Consider the following 16697-nt stretch of genomic DNA (forward strand, 5'->3'; position numbering starts at 1 on the left):
ATTTGGGTGTAAACCTAGGATCATGGTATTCGATTGATATACAACTAGAATAAGCCATGATCACATCTATACAATAGATCTAATAGAAACAAATACAAATTACTAGAATAAAAAAAAGAGACTTATCTCGATCCGCCGATCGGGCTGGATCTTCTACTGCCTCTCTGGCCTGCTCTCCTTTGTCAAGTTAGGTGGTAGCTGAGATCGTCGTCATATTTATAGAAAAGGCCTACTAGAGTTTCACCCACAATAGAACTCTATTTGGCTTATTTGTTTAACCAATTACACTATCCAGACTTAATTAATATAGTTTAACCAATTACACTATCAATGTCTCAATAGGGATGATATGTATTGATTACCCTTACACCCTTTATTGATCACTGTGGTCAATGAGTAACTCTAGTGATTTCACTCTTACACTCATTCTTCAATAGTTCAATCTATATTGTCAATCTTAGATAGGCAAACAAAAAATGGGATGGGTGGAAGTACTGAAATGGGGGTGGAAATGTCATTTCCTTTCATTATACTACTGCTGGCTTTTAAAAAATTTGAAATAGATTTTCACAAAGGCTTCGTTTCCTTTGACATAAAAATGGTGTAAAGCAAATTTTAGGCCCATTTTTCCACTTAAAATTGGTGTAAATTTTGTTTTATGCCCATTTTACGTTGAAAGAAACAGAGCCAAAGCTTTTATGATGATTCAATTTTGGAGGGAAAACTATCTTTTCAAAGTTCTATTATTTGTTCTTTTAGCTCCAACTGCAAGATTTTAGGGTAAAAAATCTTAACTTTCATCGACCTATGGTGGGCAGGGGCATTACTCTGTACATAGTTGTTTGTAATAGGATTCAAAGTATCCTATGTGGGGGAAACTAGATAAGACTTGCATGTTATTTCTTTTCTGCAATTTTAGAATAGGGTCCAAAACCAAATGTTCCAATGTTCAGTACTTTGATTGATGCTTATTGTAAGGTGTCTAAATTGAATGAGGCAGTTTGAACTTTATAAGATTATGATAGAGACCAATATAGCTCCTGATGTCATTATTTATGGTATTCTTATTCAACTGTTTCCGTAAGCGAGACAAACTCCAAGGGATTTATAAGGATTCGAGCTTCCTTGCAAAATCTTCATACCTTTTTAAAGACACTGTGAAGGAATTTATCTTCCATCCCTTATTTTTTTTCCTTTTAGAATCGTTAATCACTAATTAACATTGAGCTTCTTTATGCATGTATACATAAGATTATTCTCTTAATTAGATACCAGAAAGGCTTTGTGCTTCAAATGTTCTGACAGTAGTTTTTTAGAGGTCTAAACTTTGGTTTTTTTTGAGAGATTTCACATTCGTCATCTTGGCGAATTGAAGATGACAATTCAGTTCTGTAATCTTAAGTTGATGCGTGCACAATTTCAAAGATGAAGATCAAAGAGTGGGTGTTTTTTGTTGGGGACCAATAATCTATCTTAAAAATAACATCAAACCAGTAAGGTGTCTGTGCCACTCTAGTTATTGTTTTATCTCTTTCAAATTATAAAATACCTTTGAGTTAAATCTTCATGCCCATGGTTAGTTCTGCAAAACAAAATCCTATTTACATTGTTATTCTTATTGTATTTCTGATAAGGGAAATAGTAATTATTCAGACAAACTTCTTCATTTTTTTGATAGGTAAGCTGGGACTGAACCTATGAGCCACAAGCCCAACCCCAATGGACAGAACTTCTAGTATATGAACCTAGGTTACTATTTTAGACTCACTTTTCAGCATTCATTTATGTCTAATGAATAATCTTTGCACATTCCGTCAATTATACTCATCTCTTACCATTGATTGATGGGATCATTTAACTAACTTCAGCAGTGTCCTAAAACTAGAATAGTTGGTGTGACTCTGCAAATGGACTTATCTCAGCCAGAAAATGAGTCGAGTCATTCAGTGACTCCATGGGGAATTTGTCTACAGGAACTATAAAGGAAAGATATTTTTGGAATTAATTCATTTCAAATGAAAATTCCCCTCCGGCTTTTATTGAGTCCTGAGTGACTCGTAGAGTTGGCTCGATATGACTCCTCTTCGATTCAAGTTGACTTCTCTAGTTTTTGAATGATATCCTTACAATGAAGATTAAGTTCAGTTTATTAAAGGTTAGGAGCACTATGGAATTTTCCCAAAAAAATCATGACTATTGTTGAATTGGCGGTGTTGTAATTATGTTGATTTCTCAATTGGAGCAGTAATTTCTCTCTGTTTTATAGCACTATGCATGGTTCTTGATTTTTGCTTGAATTTTGGGACATCATATATTTGGCCACATTAGTAGTAGTGCAAACCATTTTATTAATGTATAAGCTTGAAAAAATCATTCTCCATTCCCATTGCTTATTTCTTCTTCCCCCGCTCAATTTTGCAGCTGGCCAAGATATACAAGAACATGATAGGCACGGATGCAAGCGCCGAGCAACTGGCTCATGCACATAAGCTCCCAAACATTCGTTACCAACACACCACTTCCATCATGACTGTAGACGAACTCGAACATAACATAGCTCCACAAGGCACTGTCGATGTTGTGACAGTAGCCCAAGCTTTACATTGGTTCGATCTCCCTACCTTCTATCAACAAGTGAATTGGGCCCTCCGAAGGCCCCATGGAGTGCTCGCCGTATGGTGTTACACCGAGCCCCAAGTGAACGACTCTGTTGACACAGTCTTCTGGCGTTTGTATTCCAACTCCGCATGTTTTTGGGCCCCTGCCCGTAAAATGGTGGATGATGAGTACAAGAGTCTCGATTTTCCCTTCAAACCCGTAGAGGGTCTAGATCACACAGGGCCAGTTAAGTTTGAGGCGAAGAAATTGATGGACTTAGATATGTATCTCACATATATAAGATCTTGGTCTGCATATCAAACGGCACGCGAGCAAGGGGTGGAGCTTTTGAGTGAGGAAGTGATTGAGGATTTCAGGCGTGCATGGGGAGAAGATGGGAGTAGCACTCAGTCTGTCAGATATCCTGTTCATCTAAGGATAGGGAGGGTGGGGAACTAAGAAAAACTAAGTCTTTGTTATTTCTATCTATTGAAACTTTAATAGAGGTTTCTCCTAAATGTATTGAATGAATGTTTCTTTCAACATGACCTTATGAAAAATGCTGTTTGAAAACATGAAAAAAAAGTCCATCTAATACGTGTTTTGTAATAAATATAATAAAAAAGTCAAGAGTCTGAAGACCTTCTCCCATTTGCGAGTACTTCTCTTATTTCATTTTTTTTTTCCCTTTAATTGTTCCCATTTTTCTATCGGGTCTCCATTAAGCTCTTTACAGTGATCTGATTTGGAGTATGAATGTGCATGTTATTAGTTTGTCTAAATTAATAGATGAGGTACGCTAAACTCAGGGGTGCCCTTACAAAAATGGGCTGAAAGGCACCCCTACTGGCTGCACATCACGATGGTGGTGTGTAGGTAATGGGGGCGCCCTTTCAGCCCATTTTCTTGTAAGGGAGCCCTTGAGTTTAGCATACCTTTTAATACATTAGGCCATGTTTGGCAACCATGATTTTTTGGGGAAATGATATATCTCCCCTTTTGATCACCAGGAACACCCCTGTCAGTGTCTCAGTGACTAAAGAGGGGCTGTTGTACTTATGTCAGAAGTAATCAATGGCCCTGATTGCCACAAACACTTGCAGGGGTGTTCCTGGTGATCAAAAGAGGCGGATATATCACTTCCCTTTTTTTTTTCCATGAGAAATTTAGTTTCTCAAGTGGCGAGATAGGGGTAGAGAGTGTTGGAGAAGGAGAGATTGAAGCAGGAACGAGTAGAGGGTGAGAAGTGCCTAAAAAACAAGAACAAATCAATCAGAGTTTTAAGCTACGAAAACTCTAATCAATAAAATTCTTGGTTTCTCTCCCACTAATAAAGACTAGAGCCTTTTCTACAACAACTTATCCTACTCAATGTATCCGTTGTGCTTGAGTTTTCCACTTCCTACTCTGAAGACAATACTCTTTTCAGATTCTTCTTCATCTAACATCACCTCAATATAACAATTTTTTTCCTTTCTATTGATTGCTTGTGTGCCAATAAATTTTGAAATGAAAATACAATTTTTTCCTCCCTGGCTCATTTAAATTTTCTTCTTCGAAGTTACCAATCCTGGGGTTATTCTGAGGACAGAGCTGGTTTTTTGGGCTGGTTTCTCATTAGAAGGATGATTCCTTTCTGTACGGCGTCCTACAAAGTAGAAGACTCAATACACCTTTACTAAGCCCCTCAAGGGTTTCATCAAACTCTCAATAAAGAGAAATTTAGCTCTCATCTCTAATATGTTTGGCACCATAGCTGAGATTTTCTGAAACTCCTCAACATTCTTTGTTGTAACTTTCCCTTATTATCACAGTTGCTACCTCTTCCAACATTTTTTTCAGTATCTAGAAATAACTTTTGAAGATAATTACAGTCCTAAAGTTTTCAGATTTTCCTTGATAATTCCTGAATAAGGCATCCAATTCCTTAGACACTTGGTGTTCATTAGTGCTTTCCTTTGTAAAAACATCAGTTTTGTATGGCTAGGCAATTGAGAGTGGGTGTATATGACTGACCTCTCACTCCCTTGATCATATATGGCCCCTCTAGTTGAAGGTTCTCCTTGATTTTTGTTGTGCTTTTTGGGCCCCCATTGTGAAACAAGCAATTACTCCTTATTTAATCTTTTAATACTTTTAACATCCACCCTGATTGATCTTGTTAGTTATCTTGGCCAATAATCGTACCATTGCATCAAACTTCTCTTGGACCATATTTTCTGTTCCAAATCCTATAGTTACAAAATCAAAATTTTCTGCTAGTTGATGCTCTGGATTAGGCTTGAATTTGTTCCTTCATGTAATCTACTTATGAGTAAAAGGATGCATCCAAGTTCCTCATATGCTTGAAGAAACTTTGCTCGGATACCACTGTAATGTCCCATAATCCAAACAAGAAATGACTAGATTCTTGAAATAATACAGGAGATAGCTTCAATAAAACACCATAAATTGTAAATGAGGTGAGTACTTGTCTGACATCACATAAAATTAGTCATCAAATGAGCAACCTTGATTCCAATATCTTTTACAATTTTATGTGTCTTGAAAAGTAGAAACAAATGGCGAATCTGCAAGCAGATCCATCTAGGATGTTGAGTTGAGTGTCTTGAATTCAACCTGGCTGGGTTTGAAATATTGTGTGCGACCCGGAAGCAGCCCCGGCCCCGGCCTGGCCCGTTATTTAAGTGAGTTCGGCCCGGTTCGGATAAGCTTATTTTGGCTTTGTACAAGGGACTATAGGGCTTATTTTCGTATTCTTGGTTTTTCAAGAGGGTTGAGAGCTCAAAGGTGGGAAAAGTGTGTACAGGGATTTCTTGGTGGGTTTGGTGAGAGATACTGGTTTTATCTTGTAATCTCTAGTTTCTATAGTGGATTTTCTTGTCGCCTCCACTGTGGATGTAGGCTTTAACATTGAAGTCGCAGGTTATATAGTGAAGGTGCTTTTCTTAACATTGGAAATAACACAAGGGATAATCCCTTGAATATCCAAGCAAGAGCAAGGGATCAACCTTGTCTCCAATGACCGGGTATGAATGAAGAGGAAGAAATCAAGACCCTCTCTCTTATTTGCAATTTCAAAATAAAATTCAAATTGAATGCCCAAACTCCCTCCCTTAAGTCTTTACATCTACTCACATGGGGGACACACACCACTATACGTAAACCCTGTATTCATTTAAAAGATTAAAAATACTACAAAAAGTAGCAGATGGGCATCCCAGTACCCTGCCAATCTTTGACCCACCCTATTAGGATGGGAATTCTCTAACTAACTAGATAGTGTCCAGAGCAGTAAAGAAAAGAGATCCACCTAAGGATTTGGATTTTTTTTGTAGGAAGACAATTCATGTTGGACATCTTATTCTCCTTAGTTTAATATAATCATTTCAGACTTGGACGAGAAAGTACCCAAGGTAAAAGGACTTTTTCATTAACCCACCTAGTAGAGGGATTCAGGAAAGGCAATGATTGACATATATAGTCACTTTATCATAAAGGAGTTAGCGCGACTCGAGGGAGTTGATGATTGACTCAGGGAGTTTTAAAATACTATTGATATTCTTTTTAGTACTGATATCGACTGTATTTTGATAATGGGATGACACACTTGGTTTTACACTCTTACTGGTATCTGAGAGCATTTTGAGAATTGTAATAGACTTTAACAGCTTGCTAAAACATATAAGAGAAGGTGAGTTCATCCTATTATCAAACGTGATCAGCCTTCCTTTCTCATGTATATCGAGAGGGCAATGAAGTTGCAAATGCTTTGGCCAGTGAAGCATGTCATGTCAGACCAATCAACAATTCTTCTTCTGGAGGGATCCCTAGTCCCCGTCTTAAGGGTTGATCATGTTTCTTGTTTTTAAGTAAGCTGTATACACTACATGTTCCATTGTTTTGTAAACCTGTTTGGGCCTTGTCCTTTGGATTTTTCTAATAAAATCATTGGGTCCACCCTGGGACCTCAGTGCGAAATTCCGGGTTAAAAAAAAGCATTTACAAAATAAAAGGATAAAGGAAACAGAAAGGAAAAATATCAAATAAGAAATGGAACCCCCAAGGGGAGAAAGTCTTCATACTCCTGACTTAGTTTTAGGACTTATTTCAAAACAAGTATTAGAGATCTAATACATAGAAAAAATAAATAACAATGGTTTTTCTCAGTTCAAAACCTTCCCTATCCTTAGATGAACGGGAAATCGAACAAGCTTGGTGCTGCTCCCATCTCCCCATGCACGTCTGAAATCCTCAATCACTTCCTCACTCAAAAGCTCCACTCCTTTCTCAAGTGCCGTTTGATAAGCAGACCCTGATCTTATGTATGTGAGATACACATCAAAGTCCATCAATTTCTTCGCTTCGAACACGATTGGCCCTGTGTGATCTAGACCCTCCACCGGGTCAAAGGGAAAATCAAGACTCTTGTACTCATCCTTGATCATTTCACGAGCGGGGTCCATAAAAGATTCGGAATTGGAAAACAGACGCCAAAAGACGGTGTCCACAGAGTTGTTCACTTGGGGCTTGGTGTAACACCATACTGCGATCACTCCGTGGGGCCTTCGGAGGACCCAATTCACTTGTTGATAGAAGGTGGGGAGGTCGAACCAATGTATGGCTTGGGCTACAGTCACAACATCAATGGTGCCTTGTGGGGCTATGTCATGTGCGAGCTCGTCTATAGTCATGGTGGAAGGAGTGTGATGGTACTGAATGCTCGGGAGCTTAGGTGCGTGAGCCAGTTGCTCGGCGCTTGCGTCGGTGGCTATCACGTTCTTGTAAATCATGGCGAGCTGTAAATTTGAGCCAGGAAAGAAGAAATAATCAACGGGAATGGAGACTGATTTTTTCAAACTTGCAATCAATTACTCCAAAAGCTTAAGCTGTTAAGAGTAGTGTTATTTAATCATTTATACTTCAACACTCCTCCTTACGTGTGGCCCCTCTTTTTTAGGTTGACCGTACACATGGATTTTTATTATTGAGTTGTTGGGTTTCGAACCCATGACCTGTCCTGAGGCAATAGCTCTGATACCAAGTGAAACAACCAATTACTCTAAAAGATTACACCAATAAATTGCTTTGCACTACTACTTAAAGAATTCTTGCAAAAAGTTGCTAAGGAAAATTAGATCTCGATCTGATATGATGGACTCGGGCATACCATGGTGTTTGGCGACATGCTTTACATAGAGTTGGGCAACAGTGCTTGCAGTATACGTTGAGGAAGGGAGATAAAATGTCCATATTTTGACAGTCTATCAACCACCACCATGATTGTTGTGTGGCTGCGAGATGTCGGAAGTCCATCAATAAAATCCATTGTGACTTCAGTCCAAACTTGCTCTGGAATAGGGATAGGATGAAACAAGCCCGGGGTGAAACAGTTTCAGCTTTATTTCTTTGGCAAATTTCACATTCAGCAACATATTTTCTTACATCAGAACACAGTCCATTCCAATAAGAAGTTCTCCAAATTAGCTTAAGTGTGCGTAGATACCCTGAATGGCCAGCGGATGGAGTGTCATGAAACTCATAAAATATCTTCTCTTTTAAAGGTGATGCTGATCCCAACATGAGTCGCCCTTTTATATTTCAGCATTCCATCTTTATAGGTATATACTTAAAAAAAAAACTTCAAACGTAGGACATATGCCATAACTTCAAACGTGGAATGCTTCTTACAAGTATATACTTAAAAAAAACTTCAAACGTTGGACATGTGCCATTTCTTTAAGAAAGAAATGAATAGCAAGCTAACTCATTGCTGTCAGCAATGACGTAAAATAAGATGACTTGACTTGTTGACTGTTGACAAACTCTAATATTTGGATAAACCTTAAAGAGATGTTTTTCTGGTCAAAGGATTAGGATAATTAATAGCTGGATCGATGGACTTGATCACCCTGCATGTTTCTCATGTCCCACTTAGCTATGATGTTTTACAAATGGACCTAAGTTTTGGACTCTATACACTGCCCAAATTGCTCTCTATAAAAAGACAGAGTTACCGAATGAAACATAGTTCAATAGATGGCTAATCTATACAATAAGCAGGCTGAGTTGTATGTAGAAACTCGGCCGAGTTACCCACCTGAACTGTTCGAGTTCATTGCCTCGAAGACGCCCAACCATGATCTTGCTTGGGATGTTGGCACCGGAAGTGGCCAAGCTGCACTCTCTGTAACTCTCTCTTTCTCTCTCTCTCTCTCTCTCTCTCTCTCTCTCACACACACACACACACACACACATGCAATATCCATTTACTGTATTTTTATTTTGAAATTTAAAGAGCTACTGGAATAGTAATAAGACAATGGCCAGATTTTTCTTTTTTCTTTTTTTTAACCCGGAAAGATAACGACCTTGGGGCGGATCGGCAAATTTATATATAAAAAGTTGGGACCATACAAGAGGAGGGGAAACCTCCTAGCCATCAATACAGGAAGCCGTAGCCCTAGAAAGAGAGTAAGGAGGAGGAGAAGCCTCTAACTCGACAAAATAGCAAGCAAAAGCCATAGGAAAAAGACAACATTCAATGCTTATAAGGGAGAGTGCCCTTAGTTGATCTTGCTTCTGATGTTGGGAAGGCCAAGTGCATCACATCTTGCTGCCCCTCTTGCCAGGCGAGGCATGGAGGCCTAGGAGGGATAGAACAAATTGGATCTTGATGATCAGCCGAAGTTTGCAAGGGCATCGGCAACTGAGTTTCCCTCTCCGAATTGGTGATTGCAGGTGGGAGACAAAATGCAAAGGAGTGGTTGAATCTCTTTCCAGAGATATTGGATTGCCCAAGGGATTTGCCCTTTCCCGTCGATGAGATCGATTAGAACTTTCCTATCTGATTCCACGATCATCTTGCTCACTTTGCTATCAGATTTTTCTTGGGATTTCTTTTCCACCAGTTACAATCTAGAATCACAGGGTACCTTTAGGCCACGTTTGGATATCCACAAGATTTAGATTTGGATTTCTCAGATTTGCAGTTGAGATTTGGAACTGGATCAGATCCTTAGATTTCCAAATCAGCTACAACAGGTGGAAAAAAATCTGATTTTCAAATCTGTTCTGCAAGACATTATTTGGAAATCAATATTTGTGGCAATTACCTTCACCCTCGCTGCTCCTCGACCTTGCTGCAGCAGCATCCAGACGTCCCTCCCTCTCTCCCCCTCTCTCTTTTACAACATGAGGATGAGGATGATTGATGTATTTTGTATCCAAAACTCAAATCTAAATCCAAATGCAAAAACATGAGGTATCCAAACGTGGCCTAAGATTAATGCTGATATACTCTCTGCATACCTCATGTTTTTGCATTTGAGATTATAGCATTTAGGCAAGAAATCAATTGATTAATGCTGATATTATCTCTGCATGTATCCACGAGATTATTCTCTTGATTAGGTACCGGAAAGGATTTATTCTTCAAATGCTCTGTTAGTAGGTTTCTATAGGTCTATACTTCATTTTTCCAGAAGATTTCCCATTCATCATCTTGGCCATTCAAAGATGACAATTCAATTCTATAATCTAAGTTGATGACTGCACAGTTTGAAAGATGAAGATCATACAGTAGGCGTTTCTTTGTTTGGAACCAGTGATCAATATTAATGATAACATCAAAACAGTAATGTGTCACTCTAGTTCTTTCAGTTCCCCATGCCCATGGTTAGTTCTGCAAAACATGAAAATGTTTACATTGTTACTTCTTTTTTTTGTATTTCTGATAACCAAACTAGTATTTATTAGGACAAAACTTCTTCATTGTTATTTATTTATTTATTTCTGATAACCAAATTACTGATCCGTAAGCTGGGATTGAACCTAGGACGTCAAGGCTTAGGCCAGTCTCAAACAATTCAGCTACATGCCTAACTCCAATGGAGAAAACTTCTAGTATATAAACCTATGTTACTATAATAACTGACTTTAGTGTTATCCTGAAACTCGAATATTTGGTGTCAAGCTCGTCCGAGTCGACTTTACATGGCCAAACTGATTTGTGTCATTCAGTGACTTGATGGGGACTTTGTCTGAGTATAAAGGAAATGTATTTATGATGTTCATTCATTTCAAAGGGAAATCTTCCTCAAGCTTTTATCGACTCTTGAATGGCTCATAGAGTTGACTCGATATGACTCACCTTCGATTCAAGTTGAGTTCTCTAATTTTTCAAATTGCCTTGGAAGAATCATATAAAGACGATTAGGTTTTGGCCTTGAATTTATGTTGATTTCTTCATTGGAGCAGTAATTTCTCAATGGCTTATACCTTTATGCATGATTCTTGTGAGGCTTTGCTTGATTTTCTTTTGAATTTTTGCTTTTATCTTGAGACATCATATATTAAGCTGCATTACTACTAGTGCAAACCGTAAGCTTCAAAAAATCAGTCTCCATTTCTATTGATTATATCTTCTTTCCTGGTTCAAATTTACAGATCGCCAAGATTTACAAGAACGTGATAGCCACGGATGCAAGCGCCGAGCAACTGGCTCACGCACCTAAGCTCCCAAATATTCGGTACCATCACACTCTTTCCACCATGACTATAGACGAACTCGCACACGACATTGCCCCAAAAGGCACCGTTGATGTTGTGACTGTAGCCATGGCTGTACATTGGTTCGACCTTCCCGCATTCTATCAACAAGTGAATTGGGTCCTCCGAAAGCCCCATGGAGTGATTGCTGTATGGTGTTACACCATGCCACAAGTGAATGACTCTGTAGACACAGTCTTCTGGCATATGTATTCTAATTCTGTGAGTTTTTGGGCCCCTACTCATGCTCGTAAAATGGTCGAGGATGAGTACAAGAGTCTCGATTTTCCATTCGGCCCAGTAAAGGGTCTGGATCACACGGGGCCAATGAAGTTTGAAGCGAAGAAATTAATGGGCTTGGATGTGTATCTCACATACATAAGATCGTGGTCTGCCTATCAATTGGCACTTGAGAAAGGGGTGGAGCTTTTGAGCGAGGAAGTGATTGAAGATTTCAGACGTGCATGGGGAGAAGATGGGAGTAGTCCCAAGCTTGTTCGATTTCCTGTTCATCTAAGGATAGGGAAGGTGGTGAACTGAGAAAAACCTGGAGTATGGAGAGGTTTCTCCAAAATGTATTGAATAAATGTTCCTGTCCATAAGAACTTACGAAAAAAGGACAGTTGAAAATATGAAAAAGTCCATTTAATAAATGCTTTGAAATAAATCTTAATGAGAAGTCGGTAGTCTTAATGCTCCCTCCCTTTTGGGGTTCCTTCTATATCTTATTTGTTATTTATGATTTATCCCTTCTTTTCTTTTCTTTTTTGCCCTTTTATCTCTTGTGTCGACATCAAGATCAAAGGAAGTAAGGAGCACCATTTAAACAGTGGGCTGATATCTGCTCGACTATGTTTTGATAATGGGATGAGCTTACCTTGTTTTACTTTAAGCAAGATGTTAAATGCTATTACAATTCGCAAAAAGCTCTCAGCAGCCAATCAAAGACTGTAAAACAAAGTGGGCCATTCTGCTATCAAAACATGGTCGTGTGGATATCAATAGTCTTTAAAATCCTTGATCAATCATCAACTCTCTCACCGTGTGGTATCTAGCATGTTGAGGTGACAAGTCTGAATTAGGAAGTAGACATGGAGGCCTCAGATAGATATAAAGATGGAGATCATGGTGCCAAAATCATAATGAGTCCTCACAAGCCTGGATCCAATTGGTGATACACCCCCAATAGTTGATTGTCTTTGTTTTCCTCTTCCCTTGCTCGGATTTCAAATGAGTCATGGATGACGAGTTTTGCCAGTGGCAAAATCATACTACTACACTACGAAAGAGTGGTATTTTTGGGAAGTGATATATCCGCCCCTTTTGATTACTTGGGACACCCAGCAGCAGTGTACGTGGCAATTAGCCCCATTGAATCCTTCTGACGTGAAGAACATTGGCCCCTCTGCAGTCATTGAAGCAATTAGCCCCATTGAATCCTTCTGAAGTGAAGAACACTGGCCCCTCTGCAGTCATTGATACACTGCTGCTGGGTGTCCCAAGTAATCAAAAGAGGCGGATATATCACTTCCCTTTTTTTCCTGTTATTTTTTCTCACTTTGTTAAATCCCGAGAAACATGGAATTAGAGTTTCAGAAGCCATAACTTATCTTCTTTTTTTTTGGAAAGCGAAATGATTTTATAACTAAGGAGAATAAGATGCCCAACCTGAATTATATATCTTCCTAAAAAATGAGCCAAATCCTTTGGTGGATCCCTTTTTTTTGCTGCTCTAGGCACCATCTAGTCAATTAGAGAATACCCCTTTAGGGATCCTGATCGAAAAGATTCATTTGATTTTCTTTGAATGATCTGATCTTTCTTTGGAAAGTTTACAGTCATCAACAAAGTTTAGGAACCCATGAGTAACTCTTTAGAACTAGGCATATGGTTCTGAATCTGATTTTCCAAAAGCCAAGATTAAATGTGCAATCCTTATACTATATATAAAGCGTGAATAAGGGGTTAAAGTCATCCTCACTTTTTTCATTATTTCTGTTCATGTCCCACAACCCAACACACATTTCTGATTTTCTTTAGGGATATTCTCGGCATTCTTGTTGGGCAATAAATACCTAGCCGCAAACGTCCAAAAATAATGCCCTTAACTTTTTCTTTTACCATTAACCCCTTTCCTGATATGTAATATCTATCTATATGAGAAATTATTTGAGGGTAAAAACATATAATCTACATACAAAAAGTACCGACACATGGTACCTGTCTATGACAATAACGGCAAAAACTACTCAGAAGAAGTAAAGTCATATGACAATGACGAAAGAACTACTTTTTATTACGCACGAAGGACACTTGCAAATTATTGACGGATTCCGGGCACCTGAAGAGGAACAACAATTACAGAAACCTCTATCGATTGGAGGTCTAGGATCAGCCTATATCGATTGGAGGGCTACAATCAACGTATGGAAATGATTTTACGGGCACAACCGATTGATGTGTTCCATCCATGGTTTAAAATTTTGGTTTCAGTAACCGTTTCGGACCCCACTGAAAACCGAAATTTCGGTCCGAAATTTGGTAATTTGGTTCGAAATTCAGGACCGAATGTTGGAAATTTCGAACCAAACCGAAATTCCGAATTTCGAAATTTCGGCCGAAATTTTGTAATACTTTTTTTTTTAATAAATAATGGCATTTAATCGAGATTTCGGACCGAAATTTAAAACCATGGTTCCATCACATGGACAGTTTGGATCAACCTATAACCCTCTATAGATCGGAGGGTTCGGATCAGCCTATGAAAATTATTTTTGGGGCAGAACCTATGTAGGTAGTGGCCCATCTAATGGACGGTTTGGATCATCCTATGGTACGTGCCATACCGTACATTTGTCTCCACCCTGCTCAATTTTGCAGGGGTATATTTATCATCCCGGTCACTTACTTTACCCCTGGAGAAAATAAAAAAATTATCGCTTTCGTTCCCAACTTTTGCTTAAATTCTTTCTACATCCTATTGTATTTTAGGAAAAGTTCCCCATGTATCCAATTTCTGATGGCTATTTTTGTCAATTCCAATGCTAATGACCTTTACATGTCCATCCAAAAACTCCAAGCGAAACCCTATTATCTGCCCGTTTGGCATTCGCTGGATTCCCTTCCTGAAAACTCCACTGCTCTCAACCGCCTCCTTCTCACCGCATCTCCTCTCAAAGTCTTGTCACATGCTTTTGTTTTTGCTTCTCTTCTATGTCCTGCTCTGGGTATCATTTTCTCTTTGAACATAAATATATTTTATTTTTATTTTTCATTCATTAATGAAGGAGACTGGTAAGAACTATACATGGATTCCAAACCGGGCTATTCTCCCTCCAGCAAACGAACCAAAGATGAGTTTTCTTGCTTCTTTTTGTTTTCCATTTTTTCCCTTTAAATGGATGGATTTTAATCAGGGATCCTGAGTTTTGTTTTGGTTTTTAGGATGACCAAATTTTAGGGGATATCTTCAAACAGGGATTATTAATTCTTTTTTTGTATGAGGATTTTGATTGTGCGTTTTTCTCTTCTAAAAGAGGATTTTGATTTTTCGGTTCTTTGGAACACATATTTGAACCTAAAAAATCTGACAGTGTACTTGATATTTTGATGTCGTTCTCGATATTCCGTCGGCTTACTCGATACGTTTGAAATACATGTTTGAACCCAGAACATCCGACATCGTACTCGATATTCCGACGGCGTACTCGATACATTTGGAACACATGTTTGAACTCAGAAAATTCGACAGCGTACTTGATATTTTAACGGCATTCTCAGCCAAAAGAGACGTGAGAAATAATAAGATATTCAATAACATAGCCGTTCAGAGCCAAAAGAGAATTGAGAAATAATAAATTATTCAATAACGTCGTCGTTGCATAAACTTGTCTTTTTTGTGACTAATTATTCTGTCTATTTCTTTTACAGGAGGACCTATTTTTGTTCTTAAAATATTTCATCACCTAAACTTAGCTTACATTTTACTCTCTCTCTTATTTTTTGAATGCACATATTTTAGATATAGGCTTTAATAGCACTGCCTTATGTTTCTTTTGTTTGTTATCACAGTAAGCTTTATTTCACTTATCCGGAAAAGATCAAAGAGGAATGCTAGCGTCAAGCGGAAGCTTCTCCCAAAGACGTTTTAAGTGCAGTTTTCTCGATGGGCTTATTTCATCAATGACATTGCAAAAATCAGAAGCTTTGACGACAGACAAGGATGCTTCATGAGTAGGAAAAACTCGCAAGAATGGAAATGGGTTATTCTCAGACCAATTTCAAACCAATATAAAGATTCTGCAATAAATCTTCAATTCTCCTTGAAAAAATCAAATCCTATTAGGGCCCGTTTAAATGCCGAGAAGATTTTGATTTGGATTTCTCACATTTGCAGCCCTTTTTGCATTGTAATTTGCAATTCTCACATTTCTAATTCAGCATCTGATAGTGAAAAAATCAGATTTCTTTGGAGTGGAAATAAGAAATTGGAAATATATTGTTTTTTAAAAAACATTGTCCAATAAAATTCAGTGGGTTGGCTTAATAAACTGTTTTTTCGCTGAACACCGAAGCAGTGAATATATTGTTTTTTAAAAAGCACATTGTCCAATAAAATTCTGACTATTTTGAAGCGGCTCACAACCAATTGACGTACCATTCCTCAAACTTGATATATTTATACATAAATGAAATCACTACTGCAATCTTTTGATATTCCGCGAAAACTTCTTATCTTTTAGTATTTACTATTTAATGGGTGTCAAAAGGTTATTACAGTTCCCAAAAAGCTCTAACAAGCCCTTTAAATACTAAAGGACAATCTAAATGGCTGTTACACGTGCATTTTTACTAGTTGAATGAAAGGCCTTGACCCCTATTTATAGTAGAGGGTAGAGGTCTTAGATGGGGTGAGATGATGACAAGTGTCCTTTGGTTCTACTGGTCCTAAGGACAACAAGTGACTTGCTCGCTGCTGGTACCCTCCTTATTTCGTGGATCAAATGACAAGTGGCAGTCTATGTGATATCTTGGTGTGGGACCCGATCCCGCGAGAGGGGCGGGGCGCGAGCCGCCACGCTCTCTCTTGGTCTCTCGTACCCACGCGATTGGCGTGTGCTTTTTATTATTGATTTTAATTACCCAACTAAGCAGGTAGCAACCAAGCCATAGGGTGCAAACAAACATGCAACTTAGTACCCATAAGGGCAGGGGTAAGCCGCCGAGCCTAGCAAGGTGTGATTTAATTCATCTTTTCCGTGAACTTGGGATCACTATGGCAATCCGAATTCCACGCAAAAGAGAGTGACAGAGTCGCAACTTAGATGAGAGATCTAGGACCCATAATTGACCAGAAATCTAGACTCGTTACCTAGTTACGAGAATGGAAGGTATGGGGAGTTACCACCACATGCACCGTTCCTGCCCGATATTTGGTCTTCAATTCCAAAAGTTAACTCTTTTGAATTTCTTTTAAATGGCTCATTTAACTCTATATTAATGTGCGAACTACATGACATGCATCCTAAGATCTAATTTTAGTGTAATTC

The 16697-nt window shown here is 38.5% G+C and overlaps 3 protein-coding genes across 3 annotated transcripts; 2 read left to right on the plus strand and 1 right to left on the minus strand.

The window, feature by feature from the left end:
- The first annotated feature begins 1799 nt into the window (after positions 1 to 1799).
- Positions 1800 to 3072, plus strand: LOC143881079 (uncharacterized). The gene has a single exon (XM_077384076.1). The coding sequence runs from the start codon at positions 2443 to 2445 to the stop codon at positions 3055 to 3057; it is 615 nt and encodes a 204-aa protein (XP_077240191.1). The 5' UTR covers positions 1800 to 2442; the 3' UTR covers positions 3058 to 3072.
- A 3618-nt stretch (positions 3073 to 6690) lies between these two features.
- LOC143881080 (uncharacterized) lies at positions 6691 to 8241 on the minus strand. The gene is made up of 2 exons (XM_077384077.1): positions 7769 to 8241; positions 6691 to 7397 (listed from the first exon to the last, which is right to left on the minus strand). The coding sequence occupies exons 1-2, from the start codon at positions 7784 to 7786 to the stop codon at positions 6765 to 6767; spliced, it is 651 nt and encodes a 216-aa protein (XP_077240192.1). The 5' UTR covers positions 7787 to 8241; the 3' UTR covers positions 6691 to 6764.
- Positions 8242 to 8580: 339 nt separating this feature from the next.
- Positions 8581 to 11869, plus strand: LOC143882120 (uncharacterized). The gene is made up of 2 exons (XM_077385544.1): positions 8581 to 8787; positions 11047 to 11869. Exons 1-2 carry the CDS (start codon positions 8638 to 8640, stop codon positions 11686 to 11688), a joined length of 792 nt encoding a protein of 263 aa, XP_077241659.1. The 5' UTR covers positions 8581 to 8637; the 3' UTR covers positions 11689 to 11869.
- Positions 11870 to 16697: the final 4828 nt, after the last annotated feature.

Source organism: Tasmannia lanceolata, unplaced genomic scaffold (genome assembly GCF_043159265.1).
Source record: "Tasmannia lanceolata isolate RefF3 unplaced genomic scaffold, GAP_Taslan_0.1 ptg000007l, whole genome shotgun sequence".
NCBI classification, from domain to species: domain Eukaryota; kingdom Viridiplantae; phylum Streptophyta; class Magnoliopsida; order Canellales; family Winteraceae; genus Tasmannia; species Tasmannia lanceolata.

Excerpts from the sequence above, each read along its gene's own strand:
- LOC143882120 (XM_077385544.1), top strand. The coding sequence starts at position 8,638 with ATGGCTAATCTATACAATAAGCAGGCTGAGTTGTATGTAGAAACTCGG. Across the intron at positions 8,788-11,046 it reads GTGGCCAAGCTGCACTCTCT|ATCGCCAAGATTTACAAGAA; the intron begins GTAACTCTCTCT and ends TCAAATTTACAG.
- LOC143881079 (XM_077384076.1), top strand. The coding sequence starts at position 2,443 with ATGATAGGCACGGATGCAAGCGCCGAGCAACTGGCTCATGCACATAAG.